Source organism: Globicephala melas, chromosome 10 (genome assembly GCF_963455315.2).
Source record: "Globicephala melas chromosome 10, mGloMel1.2, whole genome shotgun sequence".
In the NCBI taxonomy this organism is placed as follows: Eukaryota; Metazoa; Chordata; class Mammalia; order Artiodactyla; family Delphinidae; genus Globicephala; species Globicephala melas.
The window spans coordinates 14,085,027-14,109,149 of NC_083323.1; the positions used below are offsets into that span (position 1 = coordinate 14,085,027).

Here is a 24,123-nt window from a genome sequence, read left to right on the forward strand (position 1 = left end):
ACATTTCACAACTAAGATGAAATGGACAAATTGCTTGAAATCGCATATTGCCAATATTGAAATAACAAGAAACAGAGAATACGAATACATTTATAAAAGAGGTTGAGATAATTATTAGAAACTTTCCAACAAAGAAAAAAATCAGCCCCAGATGACTTCACTGTTGAATTCTGCCAATAATTTAAGGAAAAAACCCCAATATTACACAAACTCTTTCAGAAAACAGGAAAGGTGGGAACACTTCTCAATATATTTTGTGAGGTCAATATTATCCTGATACCAAAGCCTGGCAAAGACATTGACAAAAAAGAAAATCAGAGACCGGTATTTCTCATGAACATGGACATAAAAAATCCTCAACAAAATATTCTCAGGTTGAATCCAGCATTATATAAAAAAGGTAATTCACTATGACTAAGTGGGATTTATCCTGGGAATGCAAGTTTGATTTAACATTTGAAAATCAATTAATGTAATTCATCACATTAAGCAAATAAATGATTTTTAAAAACATAATCCTCTCAATTGATTTAGAAAATCACTTGGCAGATTCAACATCCATTCATGATAAAAACTCTCAGCCAACTAAGACTACAAGGGAACTGTCCCAATCTGATAAAATGCATTTATGAAAAAACCCATAGCTAATAACATTGTGTTAACATGAGATATTGAACATTTTCCCCCTAAAATTGGGAACAAGATAAATTGTCTACTTTCATTATTTGTATTCAGTAGTGGAAGGACTAGCAACTGTAATAAGATTGGAATGGGGGGAGTAAACATGTCTTTATTTGTAGATGGCATGATTGTTTAAATGGAAATCTTAAGAATCTGTAAACAATCATGAAAAACAGTAATTGAATTTATCAGGTCACTATATTGATAATAATTGGCAAATATATGATGTTGGCAGCAAACAAATGGAAAATAAAACTTAGAAAAGAGAGTATTTATAATACCATCCAAAAAAGCCCAAAAGAAATTGTTAGGAATCAGCTTTAAAAAATGGGTGCAATACCTCTATATTGAAAATCACAAGACATTTCTGAGAGAAACTAAAGAAGATTTAATACGTAGAGAGCTGTAACATGTTCATGAGGTGGAAAATTCAATAGTGTTGAGATGTCAGTTCTACCCAAACTGAGCTAGATTCTACATAATCCCAAACAATATCCCAACAGACGTTTTTGTACAACTTGACTTTAAAATGTACATAAAAGTAGGGCCTAGAATACTCAAAACAATCTTGTGAAAGCAAATATAGGTTGGAGGACTCTACCTGATTTAAAGACTTCCTATAAAGCCACAGTTATCAAGACAGTGTAAGGATAACAGATCAATGGAGCATAATAAAAAGTCCAGAAATAGATAACATGCAGTCAACTGGTGCCAACAAAGCCACCAAAATAATTCATTTGGGAAAAATATTTTCATAAATGGTGCTGGAAAACTGGATAAATGAACCTCTCCTCACACTCAAAAATCAAGTTTTAATGGACTGTGGACCTAAACAGAAAAGCTAAAACTATAAAGCAGAAGAAATTACAACACGATATCATCGTGATCATGGGGTTGGCAAAGATTTTTAAAAGCAGACACAGAAAGGACTAAATGCAAAAGAAAAACTTGGTAACCTGGACTTCATAAAAATTTTAAATTTCTGTTTATAAAAAGATATTCAGATAGACGTAATAGATGTCATATATGTACATATAAATGTGTATACATATGCACATATATACATAATTTTTGTATGTATAGGTAAAATACTCCTAATAACAAAAATATGGAAGTGTGGTCTCATCCTGTGGTATAATTTTTTTTTTCCATTGGGATGTTTTTATCTCGAGTAACAATTCACTTTTTTGTAAGAGTTATTTCATTCTGCCAGACTTATACTCATGATGGAAATGAAATGGTAAGCCAAAGACTGAGCGAAAATGTTCACAATATACATATCTGACAAAATACTTATATCCAGAATGTGTAAAGAACTCCTAAAAATAAATTAAAAATGTAAACAACCCATTTTCCAAATGGGACAGAGACTTGAACAGACACTTCACCAAAGAAGGTATATCGATGGCCAGTAAACCCATGATAGTTGCTTATCCTCATTAGGTGTCAGAGAAAATAAAAACACCATGAGTGGGGCTTCCCTGGTGGCGCAGTGGTTGAGAGTCCGCCTGCCGATACAGGGGACACGGGTTCGTGCCCCAGTCCGGGAAGATCCCACATGCCGTGGAGCGGCTGGGCCCGTGAGCCGTGGCCGCTGAGCCTGCGCGTCCGGAGCCTGTGCTCCGCAATGGGAGAGGCCACAACAGTGAGAGGCCCGCGTACCGCAAAAAACAAGAAAAAAACAAAACACCATGAGATCCTGTTTTACACCCACTAAAACGGCTAAGATTAAAAAGATGGACAACAGCCAAAGGTTGGTTAGGATTTGGAGCAACTAGAACTCAGATAAAAGGTGCAAAATAGCACAACCGCTATGGGAAGCTTTTGGACAGTTTCTTAAAAAATTATACATGTGCCTACCCTATGACTTAACAAATTAACTTCTAGGTATTTTCCCAAAGAAAAAGTGAATCTCTCAATCAACCTTTCTCTCTGTCTCTGTCTCTCCTTGCCCCTCCCTCTCCCCCTCTCTCTCTCCACAAAATTACTTAAATAAAACATCCTAAGAGCAGTTCTATTCAGAATACCTCCCAAACTGGAAACATTTCAAACATCCTTCAACAAGAGAATGTAGTAACAATTTGTGGTTTATTCATCCAGCAGAACACTACTCAGTGGTAAAAAACAGAATGACTCTTGATACGTACAATATAGCTGAGTCTTGAAACCATTATGTTGAGGGAAAGAAGCTGTTCATAAAAGAATAATACACAATCACATTTATATAAAGTTCAGGAATAGCTAAAATTAATATACGATGACAGACATCAGCAGAGCATTTGTCTATGAGGACGTGTGGATTGACCAGAAGGGGACACAGGAGCATTTCCTGACGTGAATGGAGTATACTAAATCTTCTGCCAGTGTATACATTTATTAAAACTCCAAGAATTGTACACTTACGGACTATGCATCTCACTCTAAGTAAATTTTACCTCAACAAAAATATAAAATAATCTTAACAAAAAATATAGGTGGGGTTGAATTGCATGATATAAACAATCATTTTTCTCAATGAGCTATTTTGATCTCACATGAACAGTTTGGTTTTTTAAAACTTAACTGTATTCTGTTCAGAAAGGAATGCATTTGTTTATTAATCTGCTGGGGCTGCCACAACAAAACACCACAGACTGGCTTAAACAACAGAAATTTATTTTTTCACAGCTCTAGAGGCTGGAAGTCTGAGATCAGGGTACCAGCATGGTTGGTGTCTGGCGAGAGCTCTTATGCTAGCTTGTAGACTGTTGCGTTCTCCCTGTCTCCTCACATGGTGGATAGAGACAGAGCAAGCTCTCTGGTGTCTCTTTTTATGAGGACGTTAATGCCATCATGAGAGCACCACCCTCATGGCCTCATCTAACCCTATTACCTCCCAAAGGACCCCTCTCCAAATACCAGCACATTGCTGATGAGGGCTTCAACATATGCATTTGAAGGACACAATTCAGTTTGCAGCTGTAAGTATTCTAGAAAATCTGGAAAACATAGGTAAGTGGAAAGAAAAAGAAAAAACAAAAAACCCTGTAGTCGCATTACCCAAATATAGTCACTTAACATTTTGATGTCTTCTTCTTTCCAAAGTTTTATTATTTCAACTTTCATGTGGTTGTAGTCATTCTGCACCTATAATCTTGTATCATGATCTTTTAAATTACAACATAAAATTTTTTCTATGTTACTAAAATCCCTTTTTAAATACCTCTTTTTAATAGCCACAAAAGGTTCTGCTGAATGACTGTGCTGCAGTTTACATGTTCATTATCTTGTGGTCAGATGTTGAGATACTTGCCAGTATTTTGCTAGTGTAAATAATGCTGTGATAAATACATTTGTACAAGAGGCTTTTTCTGTAACTCGGATTTCATTCTTGGGGTAGAATTCCAGAAAATGGAAATTGTAGGTTAAAAGGGTATGGTCTAATTAGATGTCGCCAAATGCCTTGCCAGAAAGATGTCCCACTTTGCACTGCCCCCAGCAGCAGGGCAGGAAGGGGCATCATCTGTTTGCTCTTAAGGGGCTGAGGTCATTTCCACTAATGTGTTTGTTGGCCTGTTTCCATAGGTAGAAAAAGACAGCAGCAGCCGACTTGCGTGGGACTCCCCTGGCTCTTGTGCCTGAGACCCTACCACTCCCTCTGCCTGGCAGCCTGTGTTTTGGACCTCACCGAGACAGTCTGAGTAGGAACAAGCCATCTCATCATTCACAGCCATGAATTTCCTCCGGCGACGCCTCTCTGACAGCAGCTTTGTGGCCAACCTGCCGAACGGCTACATGACAGACCTCCAGCGCCCAGACAGCTCCACCAGCTCCCCTGCATCCCCAGCCATGGAGAGGAGGCACCCCCAGCCCCTGGCAGCCTCCTTCTCCTCTCCAGGATCCAGCCTTTTTAGCTCCTTCTCCAGTGCCATGAAGCAGACCTCACAGGCCCCCTTGGGGCCGATGGAGTCTCCAGGTCCCTCCACGCCTGTTGTTCAAAGGCCCAGGATCCTGCTGGTGATCGATGATGCCCACACAGACTGGTAAGCGGGACTCTGCAGGTGCCCCCTCCCCAGGGGCAGGAGAGGAGATGGGGCTTATCTCCCTCGTGGGGAAGAGAGAGGGGAAGAGCTGTGAGAGGCTCTGTGGTATCAGAGATTGGCAGGAGGGAAGGCCACTAATGCCAAGCACCATGGCAGCTACTTTGTGCCACGCTCTGTCCAAAGGGCTTTGTATTTAAGGTCTGAAATCTCTCACCTGCAAATCCAAAATCCAAAAAGCTCTGAAACCTAGAAAATAGTTTATAACCCATTTGGCAACAAAACCTGATCTGAAGGAAAGTTAGACTGTAATAGTCTTCATTGGGCCACTCACCGTGCTTGTTCATATGATTTGCTGCAGACATCGTAATACATTTGATATGGGGTACTGCCCAGAGCTCACTGGAAGTATTATATAGTATATGGTATATGCACTGTATTACTTTTCTAAAAATGGAAAACTTAAAACCTGCAGTAACTCTGGCAAGTTGCTTGACCTCGTTCGGCTTCAGCCATCCTCTCTCATTGAATGGGGTTGCTATGAGGGTAAAAGAAACCAACAAAGGCCCACAGTCCTTATCTGAAACACTTGGGAACAGAGTGTCTGAGTTTGCATCCCTACTCTTTCATGTACTGGCAGTTTTGTTCCAGAACCTGTCCTCTTAACAGCAAAGGTAGGCAGAAATGACAACCCTTCCAGTCTCTTCCCAGGTATGCCCCGCCCCGATAGATGGTAAGCATCCTGGGGGGCAGAGACTGGACACATGTGTCAAGGTTATTGCAGCAGTAGTTCCACAGGTAGTTACTGAGCACTGACTGAGTACAAATAACAGTCTTAGGTACTCAGGTAAGTAATGAACAGGCCCTGCACACATGGAACTGCAGGTAGAAAAGAGGTCTCTACTCCAAATTTTTGGTAGACAGATATGATAAATATTATCATTCCAGTTGGAGACATAGAATTTGCAGTCCAGGAAGTAAACCCAAATGTGGAGACATAGAAGCACACCATCCAGGGCAATTCTGACAGTGGACCCATGGATGCCATGGGAGCTGGAGGGCAAGGTTTTCTGCATGCATCTCCAAAAGCTGCCACAAAGTAGGCATCCAGTAAATATGTATTAAATGAATAAATTAATGTATTCAGTTCCCTTAGCATGCCAGGTGCTCTGTTATTCTGTCACGGATGTGTGCACTCACATTCATTCCTTGAGGAGTTAACTCAGGTTGGGAATGGTTGAGCCTATACTCTGGAGTGGGAGATATTTATAGTTTTTAGCGTATTCAATACAGTCAACATTAAAGCATGTCCAGCAGGTTCAGACATTAGCCGTTATTTTCCTGCGAAGAAATCACTTCATCTTAACCAGGGTAGTCATGTGCCTTGCCTCTGTTCTGACCCAGTCTGAATTGTCTTCAATGATGCTGCTTGCTTGAAGGGTCTTATATGAAGCCTTGTTCATCTCTGCTTATGCTCTTACGTAAAGCATCATATTTAGGTTCTGAGCCAAGGGGTTGATTTCTGCAGAGGTGTTGCTTCCATGCACTCTCGCCTGTGCAATCCTGCTGCCTATCTGCCTGGTAATCAAAATGCATACATGGCCTTTGCAGTCCTCTGTTTCTCTTTAACCCAATTTGACCTTGATTTTGAGTGTTCTCTGCCGACTGTGTTATCCCTGGTTCAGTCAGGGATAACATGGTATGGTGATGGGGGGTATTTGTCTAAAAAGTTGCTTCCTGTGTGGAGGCTGACCTAATAAATGGCAGCATGGTGCAGTGGTTAAGAACTCAGACTTCAGAGCTGTCTGGATTCAAATCTCTACCCCATAATAGCTATATGACCTTTGAATGTTAACTGCATCTAAATGGGAATAAAATGGTACCTACCTGTAGAGTTAATATATGTAAGTACGGTTAAAATCTGAGTTACTATAGAAGTGTTTGGGATGTGTCTAGTAGACAGTAAGTGCTATTTAAGTGTGTATTATTATTGCAGACTATTGTTACCTTCTGTGCAATATTAATCATCTTGACAGCAGCTCCTGTAGGCATGCCTATTTAATTTCTTTATGCCCAATATTAGGCAGAGTGGATTAGGATTTACCCCTGTTGTACTAAGGTTTTCTAATGATCACTCTTCCCTGCTAGCTCTCAGATGATCAAGTTGGGTCTTATTAATTAATCTCTGTCCCCCACAGTGCCCATATGTTGTGTAGTGTAGTGTAGGCGCACAGTGAATGAGATTGAAATGCCATGAATAGCCTCAGCCAAGTAACATCTAAATTTTGACTTTGGTCCTCAATCTCTCTAATCCACAGGCAAGACCAATGTGTGAATGTTAGGCTGTGCACCCTGGTGGGGGACACAATTTTTGGCCAGAGGAATTTCTTCCAGTCTGTTTCAGTCACGCTTCATATGCCCACAGGTTAATTAGGTCTTGAGAACAGCAGTCCTTTTCTTGCCTCTCAGTGGTTAAAAAAGTGGAAAGGTGAGAAACTGAGACTCATTATGTCACCTGGAAGTTGGCTCTGCACTCATTGGATGTTTGTGACAGAGACTTCCTACCCGCACGTAACAGCTTCTCCTATAGAACTCCATCCTAGATCCTTTAAGAACTTGCAGGCCTTTCCAAATACATTCCCAGCTTCCCATATTGATGCTGGCTGCCTTCACCCCAATCCTTCACTGCAGAGTTCCCAAAGGATGCCTGTCCGCCTGATACCAGGAGTGGCCAGGCGGTGGCGGGCCAGCCCCACTGTCCCTGGGTGGCTTTGGCAGAGCCTTGCTGCCTGGGGTCAGCCCTCTGCCCAGCCCCTCCTTCATTGTGCAGACTGTTTCCTGAGAGGAAGAGGCTGTTGAAGGGGGAGAAGCCAGCTCACACAGCCCCTTTCTTCCTCCTTTGAGATGGTAATGAGTGGGGAGAAGATCCACCGTCTGGACTGAGAGTGAATCCACCAGGAACAATGTGGCTCCCTTTTCTTCCTTGTCAGCCCCAGTTCCTTCTCTCTGTCATCGCTTTCCAGGTCCAGGACCCTGCTGCAGAGTCAGGTTTCCTCGTGGGTGAGAGAGTTGCAGGAACCTCCCACTCTTGCTTCCTGACAGGCCAGCTTGCATACTCTCCGAACCAGCCTGGGCCCCCCAAGGATGATCTGATACCTGGCCAGTGAACGGGGGAAGGGGCGTGAGGTGGTGAGGGGAGGACTTTTCATCTTCTGAGGAGACACAGAGGGTCCCAAAGCCACCTTTGCTGGGAAGAAGGACTCATGGCCGAGCATTTTAAGATCCCACCAGCTTTTGGGGTTGCCCCAGAGGTGAGCCTGGCTACATCAAGGATGTTGGGGAGCTTTGGACCAGGATCACACCCCAATAAGGTCTGGCTCAGTAGTAGGTCTGAACTAAAGCTGGTGCTGTCCGCTGGGATGATGGGAGATCAGTCAGCCTTGAGAACCACAAGGGAAAGGAGAAATAAAACAAAAGCATTTCAAGCTCAGTTTTCTTCAGCCCTACTTGCGTAGAATTTTCCAACAGTTTCACTGGTCTCAGGCCTCTAGGCTTGACCTCACCTCCTGGTTACCTTTCATGTTACCACCAAAGTATCATCTTTCTGAAAATACAATCTGATCAGTTTGCTCGCACGCCCCACCGTGTATTCCCTTTTATAACCATTTGGTGGTGCATCATTGCCCTCAGGTTCAAAGTCAGAGTCATTAAGCAGGTCTGCCCTCCCTCTAGTTCTGCCTCCAACTTCACTTCCTGCTTTGCTGCTTATTCCGCAGGAATAGCAATGATTTGTAGTTTTCAAACACACCTCTGCCTTAGCACATTCTGTTCCCTGCTACCTGGAATACCCTTCCCTATCTTGTTCACTGAGCCAATCTCCATTCATCCTTAAAAGCCTGCTCAAGTGTCACGTCTTCTCTGAATTCTTCCCTGACACACCTAACCCTGCCAACAGTGCTAATAACTACCTCCTTTGATAACTTAAAATATATTCCATTGTGTCACTGCAGCACACATGACACTGTATTATAATTAGCTTTAGGTGGCTGTCTCTTCTGCAAGAACAAGGTATATGTCTTATTCTTTTTTGTATCCCTGGTGCTCAACACATAGTATATTTTCAATTAGCATATGTCATTGTTCCCAACCCAGTCCAATCAGGACAACCTTTATTGGGCATCATTGGCCCTGAAACTCACCTTACTTTAGAAGTCAGCAATATAGTACATACAGTTGAGGGGTTTCCAGTTTTACTCACCTGTGTATAAAGTCTTGGCTCTTTATTTTCCAGTACATAGCTAGAATAACTGTAAGGCAGCTATTTGAGATTCATAAACAGATGAATTTTTAAATTATTCACAGAATGTACTGGAACCCTAGGTTTGATTTTTCAAAAGGAGAACATTGAATATGACCCCAAGAAAGATTGTTCATAACCAGGTCAGGGTTGAGTATACTTCCTTGTTCTCAGTTTTACCTGCAAGGTCTCAGGAGCCCGAATGGACTTGGGGAGGGGATGTTGGGGTGAAGGGGACATAGAGCAGCTAAGCCCTGGCCTCCACCCCTCCCTCCAGTGGCCTCTGGAACCCTCCTCTCCTCTTGCCTCACCAGTGGTCCTTGTTCCCAGAATGTCTGCTATTCCCTTTCAACAATTATCTATTGTTACCTTCCCTTTTATTCTCCACCCTTCCCTAGGATTTCTTTTTTATTTTATTTGTTGAGGAAATGAAAAGAGGATTCTTAGTTTGAAACACCCCTTAACTACTATGCTTTCAGCCTGGAGTTTGTGAGGTTATACCATTCTACTAAATGATGGCTAATGATACTCATTAAAGCACCTTGGCCATGTCTAGATTCACCAAGAGTTCTTATGCTGTGTGATAATTTGTGTCCCCATGACCACCACCCCACGCATGCCTACTTGCTATCTTTGTATCCCAGCGCCTAGAACAGGGCAGGCAGATAATAGGGGCTAGGAAACATCTGTTAATTGAATGAGTGATTTGAAGGTGATGTTATTGGTAATGACAAGGGTGAAGGTGTGACAGTGAAATTGAGGAGTGACCTTGGTGGTATTCTTCAACCCTCTTTTTCCCTCTCTCACTTACTACTCAATCCAACAGAAAGTTACAGTGGCCATGGTGAGAGCATTTACACCATGGAAATTGGCAAGTGCTACAAACCAGGCATTTAGGTCTCCCCAGAGAGCCAGTTGTTAAGCATTTGCCAGCACACCACTGCTCGTTGCACTTCCTGATTTTACTGGGGAGCATTTTACAGGTGAGGAAGCAGAGCACAGACATACCATGCACCTGCTTGAGGAACCAAAGCTAGGAGAGTGGTAGGCTGGGACTTGAATGGAACTAACTTCTTGAAAGGCATTTCGCATGGTGACCTGCCTGCTGCTGACCACTGCCCAGGGTTTTAGTGTTTTGCATGAGGTAGATGCTGAAAAATCTTGGTTGAAAAACGAATGAACATACAAATGAATAGAATAAACCACGAGCTCCTTGGGAATAGGGTCATGTCCTCATCATCGTCATATGGCGAACACTTGTGCACTTTCTATGACCAGACATTGTGCTAAATAGTTTTCATAGATTCTCTAATTTAATCCTCCCAACAACTGTATGGAGTACTATTACTATTCTCATTTTAATAATAAGGAAAACTGAGGCTCTGAGCTCAAAATGAGAGCAGATGCTGGTGGCATCTGGATCAGCTCAGGCCATCCAGCTGGCAAGGCTGGGCATCCCTGTTCTCTTATCATTCTTCCCTCTCCCACCTGAGCACAGGGTGTCAGCCCATGGAGCAGAACTCTGGAGCCTCACATGTGTGCACGTACCCACATATGCTCGGTGTCTGAGGGCAGGACTGCTTGTTACAGCACTGTAGCCAAGCACAAGATCCTGGTGACCTCATCCTCAGAGGAAAGCACCCACCTCGAGTTAGGCAGCCCTGCCCTACCAGTGCCTTTGGGCAGCCAGAATGTTAAGCACTGTGCCAGGGGAAGAGGGGCTTCCTGCAGCCAACCAGACACTTGTGAGCTCAGGCTTGGAAGCTGGACCCTTTGCAGAAGTGGCCCTTGGACTATTTTCCTCTTTTTAAAGCACCAAGGGAGCTCCGACAGGGTCTTTTCTGTTCTCTTCTCCTGTGTTTTTATATTAAAGTGTGATTTCCTAACACGTGGCTGACATGATTCCCCAAGAGAGTTAAAAATCGGGAAGAAGATAAAATGCAGAGAACTCAGGGCTGGCAGGTGGCAGGTCAGGATTGAAGTGCCAGCTCTGCCACTCACCTGCTCTGAGGACTTGGCCAAGCTGCTTTACCTTTCTGAGCCTCAGTTTCATCATGTGTAAAGTGGCCTCATAATGCCACCCCCTTCACCATACCACTAAGCTCACAAGGAGGTATGAGGCTCCAATGAGAGCACTCTGTTCCTCTCCTTCATGGACGTTTTTCAGTGTGACGGTTTGTTTACCTGTGATGCAGTTCTGCTCTAGAACATCAGCTCCAGGAGGTAGAGTTTAGACCTCTCTTATTTAACCACCATATCCCCGGAGCCTAGCACGGTGCCTTGAACTTGGTACAATAGGGTAAATGGAGGATATAATTAACAAGCAAATGGATGCTTTTGCCAAGGCTGTTATTATTATTAAGGGAAAGTTCAGGATTGAGGATGCCCTGGGGGAGAGCCTTTCTCAGAAAGCACTCAGCTGCCCTGGAATTCGGGAAGGGTACCAGACACTTCCATGCTATTCCCCAGGCTCCTTCCTCCTTCCTGCCCAGCTGATAACTCAAAGGCTCCAGCCTCCACCTTAGAGTTGAGCTGCTTCAGGCTGCTTGAGTGAAGGTTGAGCGAGGACTGCAGGGTGTCTTGGCAGCCCGAGAAGGCTTGCTGTGACCTAATTGGCCCCAGGGTGACCAGGACTTTCCACTTCCCACTGTGCCACCTTCTGAGGGGGCGGGGGAGCAGCATTAACTCAGAACTGGCATCACCAGCAGAGGTTTTGGGTAGAGTTATCGGTTTTAGCCAATAAAAATACAGGATACCCGATTAATACTTAGATAAACAATGAATCAGTATAAGTATATCCCATGCAATATTTGGTATAGACTTACTTATACTGCAAAATTGTCTGTTGTCTACCCGGGATTCAGCTTTAACTGGGTGTTGGGACTTCCCTGGTGGTCCAGTGGTTAAGACTCCGTGCTCCCAATGCAGGGGTTCCGGGTTCTATCCCTGGTCAGGGAACTAGATCCCACATACCACAACTAAAAAAGGAAAAGATCCTACATGCCGCAACGAAGATCTCGCACGCGGCAACGTAGATCCCGCATGCCACAACTAAGACCCAGGGCAGCCAAATAAATAAATAAATATTTTAAAAAATATATTTAAAAAAAATTTAACTGAGTGTCCACTAGTTTATCTGGCCACGCTACTGATGGAGGTGGCAACGAGAGACAGTGCCCAGCCCTGCTAATATGCGCCCAGTGAGAGGCTGGCCCTTGCATATTTTTGCTTTCTGGTTGGGGAGCCAAACCAGGCTCTCCCAGTCGACCCCATGCTCAGGAAGCAGCTTTCCCTGCCTGTGATGAGGACTGAACAATCTAAGTTACTAGCAGGGCAGGAGCAAAACCAAGTGGGCAGTCTCAAGGCAGGCTGCCTGGGCCCCTGTTCTCTCACTCACTTATGTGACCTTGGGCAAGTCTGACCTCTGAGCCTCACATTCCTCAGTTGTAAGGCAGGATCGGATCGTGGCACATCTTTCACGAGGGGTCACTATAGAGTTAGAGATGATGGCATGGGTGGGGCTAGTACTGGGCTTAGCTGCCATACAGGCACTGAAATGGTAACTGGTATTAACAATTAATTGCAATCACTAATTGATAGTGAATATAATAGCACTGGGAGCCAGGGGGAAGGAAGCCACTTGGCATGTTTCTCAGTTCAGCTGGATATGCCTGAGAGCTGTCTCCTAGAAGCCCTGGAGGAGGGCTGTCTGGATGCTGGTAGGCTGGCATACTTTCTACTCTGAAGATGAGAAGATGGGGGCCGAGCTGGTCCCCTCCTCCTGGAGTTGGCTCGGGGTGGGGAGCTCAATGGGGGATACACACCTCTCTGTTGAAGACACTTGGCTCTAGGAAACAAAATCCTTATGCCTCCCTCTACCACTTCCCCCACATCTAAGACTCTCCTTGAACAAGGACGGGGCCCTGCCAGTTCCCTGTGGGGTAATCCAGAGGTGGAGGGAGAGGGAGCTAAGAAAGTCTTGATGAGAGGGGTCTTGCCACCCTCCTACTCCCTTCACCTGCTGACTCACAGAGGCCACCTCACACAACCTGGTGTGGTGCTGGACTTCTGGACTCGTCCTTCCACTCTGGGCACCCTCTGCCACTCCCCCTCCCTCCACCCTGGTGCCTGGGCGGGGAGGGGCCTTGGGCATTCCCCAGCAGCCTGCCCCGTCGCCTGGACACCAGTGCCGTTTTCCCAGGCCCGGCCCCTTTTATCAGGAGGACAATGTACACACACAGTGAGGGCCTTGTGTGGCACCCAGGCCCCGAGCCCTTTGACTTGAGGAATTTTTCAAGTGCTGACCTCTCTCCGTGAGGTCCCCCCGCCATCCAATCCAGAGGCCTGGTGCCCCTGCTGCTTCCTACCCTGCTCTTGCAGGGAGAGAGGGAGAGAGGGGAAAACAGTGAAGAGTTGTCTCCTGCCCTGGTAGAGTCTTCACCCTCTGAGACTGTGGCTAGGAAATCTGGGGGAAGTGTCTTTGAGCAGAAGGGAATGTGGGGAGGAATCTGATATGTGCTGTTTCTTCCTAAGTTCTCCCTTCTCTGCTGATACTGTGAGCTCTCAGTGGAGCCACTTTCCTCTCTGGGCCTCGGTTTCTTCATAAGTCAAACAATGACAATAGACTAAGATCACTGTCTCCAAAACACTGTTTCCATCAGAATGACATTCAGACTACCAGGCACCACCCTACACCTTCTGTATTGGATAGAGTTCATTGTTTGCAAGAAAAAGAAATTACTTCGGCTGACTTAGGCAAAATGGGAGTTTATTGAAAATATGTGGGAGGCTCACAGAATGAAAAGAAAAGCCATGAAGACCTGAGTTTAGGAGAGGTCAGGACCCAGGGCTCTGCCAGGACCTAAGAGGCAGGGACTTGTGGACAGTCTCTGGAGACGTCAGCTCCTGCTTCCTCCCAACCTTGTGCCTCTCTGCTCAAAAATCAAATTCCTGAGCAAGAACAAACCTGGCTGGTTCCACAATGTGTCCTGGGGACACTTGGGGACAGTCCCATCAAGACTGTGCGCAAGAGAGAGGCTTGGTTCCATGTATGCAAGTACAGATGGAGGTGCTGTTACTAGAAGTCAGAATGGGTGCAAGACAGGCCACACTGAAATGTACCCCTAGAACTATGGAGTTAAAATATCCAGAGGAGAGCTCAGGAAACTATTTTTTTAAATGACGAAGAGCCAAGTTTAGAAACCACTGAGCTAGAGGACTGGTTTCATGTGGCTCCCAACTGGTAGAACCGAGGCCAATGAAGCAGACGAATAGGGAGACATGTCAGCTCAGTGTACAGAATGGTAAAGTCATCCAAAGACCACGTGGGCTTCCCGGTGAGGGAGTGAGCCCCCTGTCACTTGCAGGTATTCCAGTACAACTGGGCTGGTGATTTGGGAGGAACAATGCAGAAGAGGCTCACACTCCAAACGAGTCTGCCTGCAAGCCCTTAAAGGAGTCTCAGACCTGCAGCCTTTCATTTTCCCCACTCTGGCTTTGTGTCTCAGTCACTTTTCCTGCCTTTGCCCTGCTTTTTTCTGAAGAGTTCAACTGTTCAACTTCTGAGTCTTCTGTCACCCTCCAAAATGTGGTTTTCTCGCCTAGGTCCTCCTCTTTCGAAGGAGTCCCTCAGATGCCATGGGCTCTCCTAGCAGTAGCTGTTCCTGTTCCTCCAGACTTCAGCTGCCTGGTTATAGCCTTGCCCTGCGGGAGGCATGGCACTGGGTGCATGCCAGCCTCATTACAGAATGTCTTTCCTCCTGGGTCCTGTGGAAGCCTGTTTCCTCGACAGGAGGGAGGCTGTAATGGCAAGAGAGGGGATGGTGCTTTGTGTCCATTTTCCTGACCTCCAACTCTGAGTTGGGAGAAGGGGTGGGGGTGTGGGCTTCCTGAGGGTTTGCACGGAGCTAACTGCCATTTTCGTAATGGAATTCGTTAAATTAGGGGTTTTCTGTGCAGTTGCTCACAGGAGACAAGGTGGTCAGTGAGTGAAGAGGCAGGTGTTAGGAAAAGGCATGGGCACAGAGAAATATTTCCCTGCTACAAGGAAAACAACAGCGCAAGCTCCATGACACATGTATCTGCCACTTGACTCTGGCTGCAGAGAGACAACAGGGAGCAGTGGGGATTGTTGAGCGTGGAAACTGATGCCCTTCTGAAGGTACTAGCTGCCGTCCACTCAGCCACTTTTTGCCATGTGGGAATACAGGTCTGGTGTTGCCCAGTTCTTGATTTTCAGGGGAAGCCAGAAATCTGAATTCTTCATATGAATTTTCTATTTTAAAATTAAAATTATGTAATTTAAGTCCAACAAAACAAGACTGTGGACTCCATGAGGTTTGCCAGTTGGCAACTTCTGATGAAGACAGGAGTCAGGGTAAATATTCCTCATCTGGACCTGTCTCCTGGCTAGACCAGGAGCGCTAGGATGGCAGGGGGCTGTTTTGTTCAGCATAATTCCTAGGGACTAGCACAGTGCTAAGCACATAGTAGACCCTGGATGGAGGGATGGAGGGATGGAGGGATGGATGGATGGATGGATGGGTCGATGGGTCGATGGATAAGTGGAGGGAGGGAGGAGGAGGGAAAATGACTTCTCACAGCCTTCTCCTTCTGTGCCCTGCACTTCTCACCTTGACAGGCCTCACACCCCCTTTCTAAATCAAACACTTAATATTCTCATGGTCCCCTTCTCATCCTCCTTATACCATCTAAACCCCTTTTACGGATGATCAGATATAAGTCACTTGCACCTTGGTATGAATTACCTTTCAGTGTGTAACTGTTTTCATGGGCATTTCCCCAGATTGAGCTCTTAATAGATGCTCATTAAGCGTTTGCTGAGCGAACAGCTTAGCCTTCTAAATGTGAACTGTCTTGGTGGAGTGAAGGCTGTGGATTTTCAGAATTCTGTGGGAATGAGGGTGACACAATGTTGTGTCTTTGGAGAGAAGAGGGCTAGGAACTGGGAGATAACATTCTAGCATGATCTCTGCTGTCAGAGTGAGTGGGTGGCTGACGATTTTGTTTACCCTAAAGGCTGGTGCTGGGGAGGAAGAGGAGCTCCCAGGTGGCAGCCAAGGCAGGATTCCATCATGCTAGACATGAAGCAGGAGTTCCATTTAGAGGAAGGAAGATACTGCCACCTTCCCCTAAATGCTATGTCACTTCCTCAGGTACATGCCCACTTGTTGAAGGACAGGAGAGAAAGAGATGAACAGTAAACACTTGCCAGGTGTCAGGGATATCATTCATGGGGCCTTATAGCAGACATAGTGGTACATAGTGATGTGCTTACTTTTTCAAATGAGACTGGGGCTCAGGAAGGTTGATGTTTGAGGCACCACTAGGAAATAAATAGCAAATAGCAGAGCTGGAGAGGACCTGGGTCTGTCGTCTGCTAACGCTAGCAGTGCCTGCCCACCTCTTTACCTGGAGGATGAAGTCCACCTCAGCAGCCCACCAGTGAGCAGCCCACTTGCTGGCACGTTTTTGGCAGGTTCCCAGAGGCCTTCAAATCTGCGTCTTCATTTTATCCTCATGATCCTATGGGTGGATCTTCCCAGCCCCACCCTGTAGATAAGAAAGCAGAGGCTTGTTCAAAATTTGCAGGTGCCAGAGCTGCAAATTCAAATCTAGGTCTTCTGCTCCATGCCTGTCACTCATTTTTCCTGCTTATTGGGAGACATGCCCCAGGAAACTTCATCAGCCCCCTGAGCGCCACCAGTGCCTGCCCAACTCATTTGTCCTTGTATGTGCCTTTCACACACATACACACACATCAGACCTTCTCAGATTCATCTTTGCAGCCCTTCGTCCTGGCAAAGGATAAGTACCAAACATTGGATGGATGGATGGATGAACTGGGCCACTTCACCAGGGAAGTAGCCCCTGGCTCTCAGACTGGGCTGGGTCCCTTTCTGTGGGCTAATGCCCTGTGTGGTCATTGTCCTTTATGGGTCTCTCCCTCCTGTTAGGTAGTAAACCCCTTGAGGCCAAGAACTCAGGGATGAGGATGTTATCTTCATCCCTGTTTCCTTAAAGTCTGCAGGCTCGAGCACACAGTAGATGGTTAGTACAAGTGTGTTAAATGTCTTCCAAAAAAGCCTTCCCTCGCTATCCCAGGTCAGACCTCCCTGCTCCCCACATCCTACCCTGTACCACCTTGTTCATTGTATTCATCATTTCCTTTTCACCTGGTTAATTTCCTGAGTTTTCCAAGAGCATGTTAGCTCCACAAGAGCAGGGACTGTATCAGCCTTTCCCCTCATGCCTAGTAGGGTGCCCAGTCCTTACGAAGCTCAGTAAGTAGTGGTTAAATGAGGGAGTGAATAAATGATATGAATTGTGATCAGAGCTGCCCACACAAATCTCCTTCCCTATTGCTGTCGGAAGCCTACGAGGGGACATTCATCATATCATGTGGCTCCAGGCCCTAGTATGTCTCACTTCCTCACCTTCACAGATCCCTGTACAAGTGCAAGGGGCCTTGTCACTCTCAGAGGGTCCCTCCCTGTCCTAACTCACTGGAGCCCCCCCAGTTGCAAAGAGGTACGATGAGGCTGCTCCATCATTGGAGGGTCCCCTCTGGCAGTGGGAGGGGACCAGGAGGGTTAGCTATTCTTAAGAGTAGATAATGGAGCTAGAATTGGATCTCTGAGTTGGAACTCTGTGTTCAAAGGCCCTGCTTTTGTCACACCTTCATCCATCCAACCTGTCATGTGACCCTCCTCATCCTGCTAACTGAGAAAACCCTGAGTGTGTCCACCTTCAGGGTTCTCCTGTGTGGTCTGTCATCCATCTCCCCCAGCTTCTGTCCAGGCCACAAATGAGCAATGGGCATGTTACATCAGAAATAAGAAAATCTGTTTCTAGGGCCAGATCCCTGCTTTCGTTCTCCTCCAGCTACTCTGAGACAGAACATTCCTGACCCTCTCCTCCCCGGGAAGGGCACTGCCAAGGCCTAGCCTCATTGACTGTACATCCCAGATGGGATTTATTAGAAGGGTGCTGCTTGGACACAGGTGGATCCTGTTTGTGCTAATTCTCCTCTTCTGCCCCTCCTGCAGCCATGAAAGAACTCGGTATCCCTCCCCATAAATCTTGCTCACTCACCAAATCCCGCCTCCCCAAACTAGGGATTTCCCACCCAAGGCAGCACTGGTTTTATAATATTCTCCTTCCTGGTGCCTCTGATGTGGCAGTAAAATCTGAGACCACCCACAGAGATGGAAGCTTTGTAGAATCAAGAGCTTCCCCCAACCCCTTCCCAAGGCCAAGGACTTGACTGATTGGCCTGTGGATTCAGGGATCTCATTATGAGGATAAACATATTAGGGCATTAGGAAGAGGTCTGCATTAGGAAGACTGAGACCTCAGGCACAGTGGGGTCATCCATTTTGCCTGAGGTCAAACAGCCAGGCAATTACACAGGCAGCAACCCCAGCCCCCAGGGCATCTAGAATTCCAGACCATCCCTACCCTTTCCTCTGCCAGACAGAATGAGCCCCAGGCAAGGAGGCAGCAGTCTGTGTGGCCTGTCAGGAGACAGACTTCCGACTCTCGGCCAAGCAGGGGGATGGACTGCCTGACCCTCAGCTTCAGCCTGAGTCCGTCTGGCAGGCCCTGTAGTAAACATTCCAGAGATGGGCAAAACAAGTGTTTCTCCTCAGAAGGTGAGGCCCGTGGAGGCCAGAGATGCTTGGGTGGTATTGGTGTAGTGCTCTGAGTTCTGAGTTAGAATCAGAGTTAGAATCCCGTCGAGGGCTGCTAGGTTGTGTGTGTTGGACACTGAATGGTGACCCCACACGGTAATGGGTATGGATTTGTAAGTGTGTTACAGCATTGCACCAGTAGATGGCAGTAGAGCAGCTGGAGCACTGGATGCCCCATGGCCTACCCCTGGAAACATTATTCATTTACCCAGTCAGCAAACATTCCTTAAACATGTGCCTGTGCCCTGGCACGTTGTGCTGCTTTTGGGAGATTCAGTGAGCATTAAGACACGGTTTCAGGTTTCCAGGAGCTCACAGACTAGGTGTATGGGGGCAGGGGACATGTCATTCCAGCACACAGTGATATGTGTTATATGGTTGCTAAGTACAGCGCCCCGTGGGAACCCAGAGGAGGGACACTTAACCTAGCCTCGTTAGGGGGGGTGATTTCAAGGAAACGGTAGTCAGGGATCTTGAACATGAGAAAGAGGTAACCAAGCAGAGAAGGAGAGAACAGCAAACACAAAGGCTCAGAGTCATAAAAGCATAGGAATCACAGGAAGTTGAGTGTGTGCAGTAGGTGGGCAGAAAACCAGAGAAGAAATGGACCATAGGTTAACAGGGTCCAGATCATGAAGGTCCCAGAGGGTCTAGCTGAATCCTGAAGACCTTTAAGCACAAGATCTAACTCACCATTGCTGCTTAGAGGCTCTATGTGACTTTGAACCTGTGGGGGCTGGTCCTGGCCCTGCTGCTCCTCAGGGTGGACACTGGGGTCAATACAATAGGAGGAGGGATGTGAAGGACTCGTAGGCCTTCTGTACCAGTGCCACCTGTTCACCATCAGCACCATCACCAATCTCTTATTGTGCTAACGGGGCAGATCAAAGTGAGATGAACTGTAATTCTGTTCTGTAACCCCCATGAGGGTAAGGTTATGTTTGTTTGTGGGTCCCCACATACGCCCCCTGTAGCCACAGCATACACACTCGGTGGTTTCTTTGCTGTCATTGTTGATTCTGTTTCAGACCCTGGGCTGTATACTTTGGAGCTTACTCTGTGCCAGGAACCATTCTAAGTGCTTTGTACGTCGTGTCTCATTTAATCCTCACAGCACCCCTGTGGGATAGTTACTGTGATTATCTCTGCTTCCCATATGTGGAAACTGAGGCACACGGAGGTTGAATGAGTTACCCAAGGTTACACAGTGAGTGAGTGGTGGCGCTGGGATTGCATCCAGGTGGTCTGCCTCTGAGCCCACACACTCTACTTACTGCCCTTCACGTACAGGATCAAGTGAGTTTCTCACCACACCTTGGCTGGCAGATGTTATCAGCACTTAACTGATGACAAAACTATGACCTGGAGGGGTTAAGTTCCTTGTCGTGGAACATGCAGTGAGTTGTAGAGCTAGGATTTTGCCCAGGCCTCTGTGATTCCAGATCCGTGCTTTTCCCAGTACACCAGAGATTTCATTCATTAGTTACCATCCTGAGGTCCCAGGGTCATCCAGTACTTCTTGTAAACCCAAGTGACAGGGACCCCTGCCCTAAGTCATACTCTGGCCCTTACTAGCTACACTCCTGACAGCAAAGGAGGACCCTGCAAACTGCACCCTTTGATTTTGCAGTGGGTACCCAGACCTGTGGAAATCCCTGCGCATAGGGACCCAGACCCAATTCCAGGGCCTGTGTAGGCCAATTCCCTGATCCATCCTCCCCAGACATGGCCAAGGCACTGTGGATGCCGGTGTGGGTGAGGAGATGAAGCTTGGCCATGTGGGCTGGGTCATCCACAAGCATGCACAAGAAGCTCCAGTGATGCAGGAGAGGAGGGTGGGAGGAGAATTAGGAAGGACGATGGAAATCAAGAGCTGGCAGCCCCCATGCCACCATGTGCTGGGTGGATCTCCAAGAATTCTGAGAAGTTTAAATTCTGACCCTTCCAGGTCATTATGAAGTTGTGTTGGTCAAGGAAGGAAGATAGGCATGTTTTATTTAAATGTTTGCTAGCTTTATCAATTTTAAATATCAGGCATATGATACATAGGCTTCCGTTTGTTCTTTTGTCCCAGGCCCTACAAATATTAGAGGGGGGTCTTATCCCAGGGTCTGGGGTTTGCCAGCACTACCTTTAAGGATTCATAAAATTCACAAACTACACTGAAAAGGTTCTCTTTGCATGAGGCTGGCTGCACACACATTTTGTTGAAGACCATCCTGGGAGAAAAAAAACAAATCTTGCTTTCAAGTCACACTAACAACTCCTGTTCCCATAAAGTTCTACCTACTTGACATCTAAGCCAGTCAACATTATAAGAAAAAGTGGCATTAATATTACAGCCATCAGTCAGTGGTTCAGGCAGTCGAGATGAACTCCACTGGCATCTGATAAGTGTGGATAGACTTCAGAAGCAGAGAGACTGCAGCTTGGTCAGAGAATTTGTAGCAAAGGTTCGATCTGCAAGGTTGAAAAAAGAGGTGGCAACATCGATGTTCCACTGATGGAAAAGAATAGAAGAAGAAACTAAGCAGAAGATTCTTGGATGTAACATTACTGATTAGAACTCAATCATGTGGTCATACCTAGCTAAATGGAGAGTTGGGATATACATTTCTTGGTGCCAGTCTATAAACACTCTCACTGTAGGCAAAGAGGAGAATTGGGATTGGGAGCAAAGAGCTGTCTGTGCCCCAGAGAAAGTCTATGGATATGCTTAACACGGTGCTCAGATTATAGCAGATCGCTGAGAACTATTAGTTTCATCATAACAACAACCAAAAAGAGCAGATGGAAACTTGTATTACTTTTGCTTTGCGGGAGGGCATCTAAACCCAGGAGCACCCCAATATTTGCTGCTGTTTTTCAGAGCTGAGATAAAAACATTGATGTGGCAATGGAAGTCCAGGATTAAAGCTGCTTAGGCAAAGTATTTCGTCTCTCTGGGTTTGAGTTTCCTTATTTATAGAATGGAAATAATAATACCCACCTCATGGTGGTAGCTGTGTTAAATGAGAAAGACTAGGAATATAGCACAGTTTTTGGCACAGAGTAAGTATTCAACAATTTTTCCCCCATCTCTCTCTTCAATCATTTATTCTTTCAACAAATATTAATTGAGCTCCTACTGTGTGTGAAGCATTCTGGTGGGTGTTGGGAATAGAATGATGAGTAAGGTAGGTTGTTCCTGGCCTGGAGGAATTGTGTTATAGTTTGGTTGGACACAGGCATGAAACCCAGTTACTAATTGCAAGTAATTTCAATTATAATAAGTGCTATGAAAGAAAAGTAGAGTATGAAAAGAGAATTTATATGGGAAAAGAGATGACTAAGGTCAAGATTAGGGTGCTTACAGAGAAAAATGGGCAAGTGGATGGATTTGAGAAATAATTAGAATGTAGAATCCATGGGGATAGGGAGAGAGAAAGAGGAAACAAGAATGAAGTCTAGGTTTTTGCCTTGAGTGATGGATAGATGGGATGCCATTTATTGATAATGGGAAGACAGAAGCAGGGGTGTAGAGGAAAGGTGATGGAAGGGTGGTTGGATGGATGGATGGACCAAGGGACAGATGAGGTCTGCTTCAGATGAGGTGTCTCCTTGGAACCACTTGGGCTAGGAAGCACAATGTAGGAGCACAATGGGTTTGAATCCGGGCTCCCTTGTTTTCTAGATGGACAAATAAAGAAATGAGTAGTTGGATAGAGCAATTTAATACGTCCTTTATGGATCACATAGGGTATAACTCAAAAGAATTCTGCATTATTTATTTACGTAGGATTCTTTATTTCTTTTTATCCTTAAAATAATGTTTAGAAATATATCGTGCACGTATAACTATCTCCCTTTTACAGAGGATAAAATGGAGACACGGGGAGGTAAAGCAGCTTGGCAGAACCGGAACCTGAGTGTCCAGTCCTCCCATCCTGTACTCTTTCCCCTCTCTCACACAATATATATATAAAGAATGAGAAAATCACCTGTCTAGGTGGGAGAGAGCAGGAAGGTGGGGAATGTGTCTGGACATGAACGTCTGGGGGTAAAACCTTTGGGAAAAGGGAGGAAAGAGTGAAGCAGTCTGCATCCTTACTCAGTAGATTTCTTCCTCTCCTTCACAGGGCCAAGTATTTCCATGGAAAGAAGGTGAATGGAGAGATTGAGATCCGAGTGGAACAGGTAGGTTGGAGCTGAGGCTTTAGTGCTATCGCCGTGACTTTTTCTATAGCTGGAGCCATTCCCAGGAGCAACCTTCTTCCCCATCTTATATAACTATAATGAGTCAAGATTACCAGAAAAATCCTGACTTATACTTGGGAGACTTCTTAAATTCCAGAATTATTTAGTCCAATGGTTTTCAACCTTTTTGTTTTAACAGCAGAACTTTTATTCAAAGGAAATCGCAAGTAGGAGCCCGTTCTACCAAATTGAGACACGTAAAGCTTCTTTGATGGAAACGGTCATAGGGAGCCCAAAAGTCTGTCCGCTCCATCCTGTTCCACCTCCCTCCTTTCCCCACCGTGGTCCCTAAGGTGTCTCCTTGGAACCACCTGGGCTAGGAAGCACAATGGGGTTGAATCCGGGCTCCCTTGTTTTCTAGATATTGGGCAAGTCAGTCTTTCTGCATCTCATTTTCCTTGGGATTAAATTATGTAAAGCTTCAAAAGAGATTAGAATCTTGAATACTGGCTCTTGTTATTACCACTGGTATCAACATCCATACCCCTCATTTTATAGGGAAAGAAGCACAGATTTGCCCATGGCTGCAATGGAAGTCAGAGATAGAATTAGGACCAGAACTTGTGGTCTCCAGATCCAGGGCTCCTTCCATTCATTCAGTGAACATTTGCTGGGGACTAACTCAATACCAAGCACCGTGCTTGGCCTTAGAAGGGCACATCAGGGCATGGGCTCTGGAGCTAGACTCTAGGTTCCAGTCCCAACTGTGTGATGTTGGTTCAACAATACTTGAGCTCTCTGAAGTTCAGTTGCTTCATCCATATAATTGGGGTAATCATAGCATCAACTTCACAGGGTAGCTGAGAGGATCAAATGAGTTAGTCCAAGAAAAGTACTTAGAATAGCACCTGTCATATATCAACACTTAGTAAATGTTACCCATTTATCATCATCCTCATCATCAAAGGCAAACAATTAATAAGATAGAAAAGGTTCCTGCTATAAGAGGAACTCAGAAAAGCATGATAAAAAAATAGAGAGGTGTGACTTTTATGGCACTCTCTGAGTTTTTTGTGTTGGAGGAACAGAAAGCTTTTCTGAGCATCAAATTTGAGTTGGCTTAGTATTAAAACACCTACAGCGTGAATTTCGATTTGATCCTGTGGCTTTCAAGTCAGTCCAATGTCTACTGGTTTTCCTTCCATGGCAAAGAGCAGGTTATTTTTGTTCACTTGAC

At 45.6% G+C, this 24,123-nt stretch overlaps 1 protein-coding gene across 2 annotated transcripts in view; it reads left to right on the forward strand.

Annotated features, from left to right (window-relative positions):
* Positions 1-24,123, forward strand: part of SYN3 (synapsin III) — a 459,136-nt gene that overhangs the window by 39,732 nt on the left and 395,281 nt on the right. For both annotated transcript variants that reach the window (XM_060305487.1, XM_060305486.1), the window contains exons 2-3: positions 4,246-4,703; positions 22,829-22,886. In XM_060305487.1, the coding sequence (XP_060161470.1) occupies positions 4,393-4,703; positions 22,829-22,886 (369 nt within the window). In that variant the 5' untranslated portion in view covers positions 4,246-4,392. The remainder of the gene's footprint in view (positions 1-4,245; positions 4,704-22,828; positions 22,887-24,123) is intronic.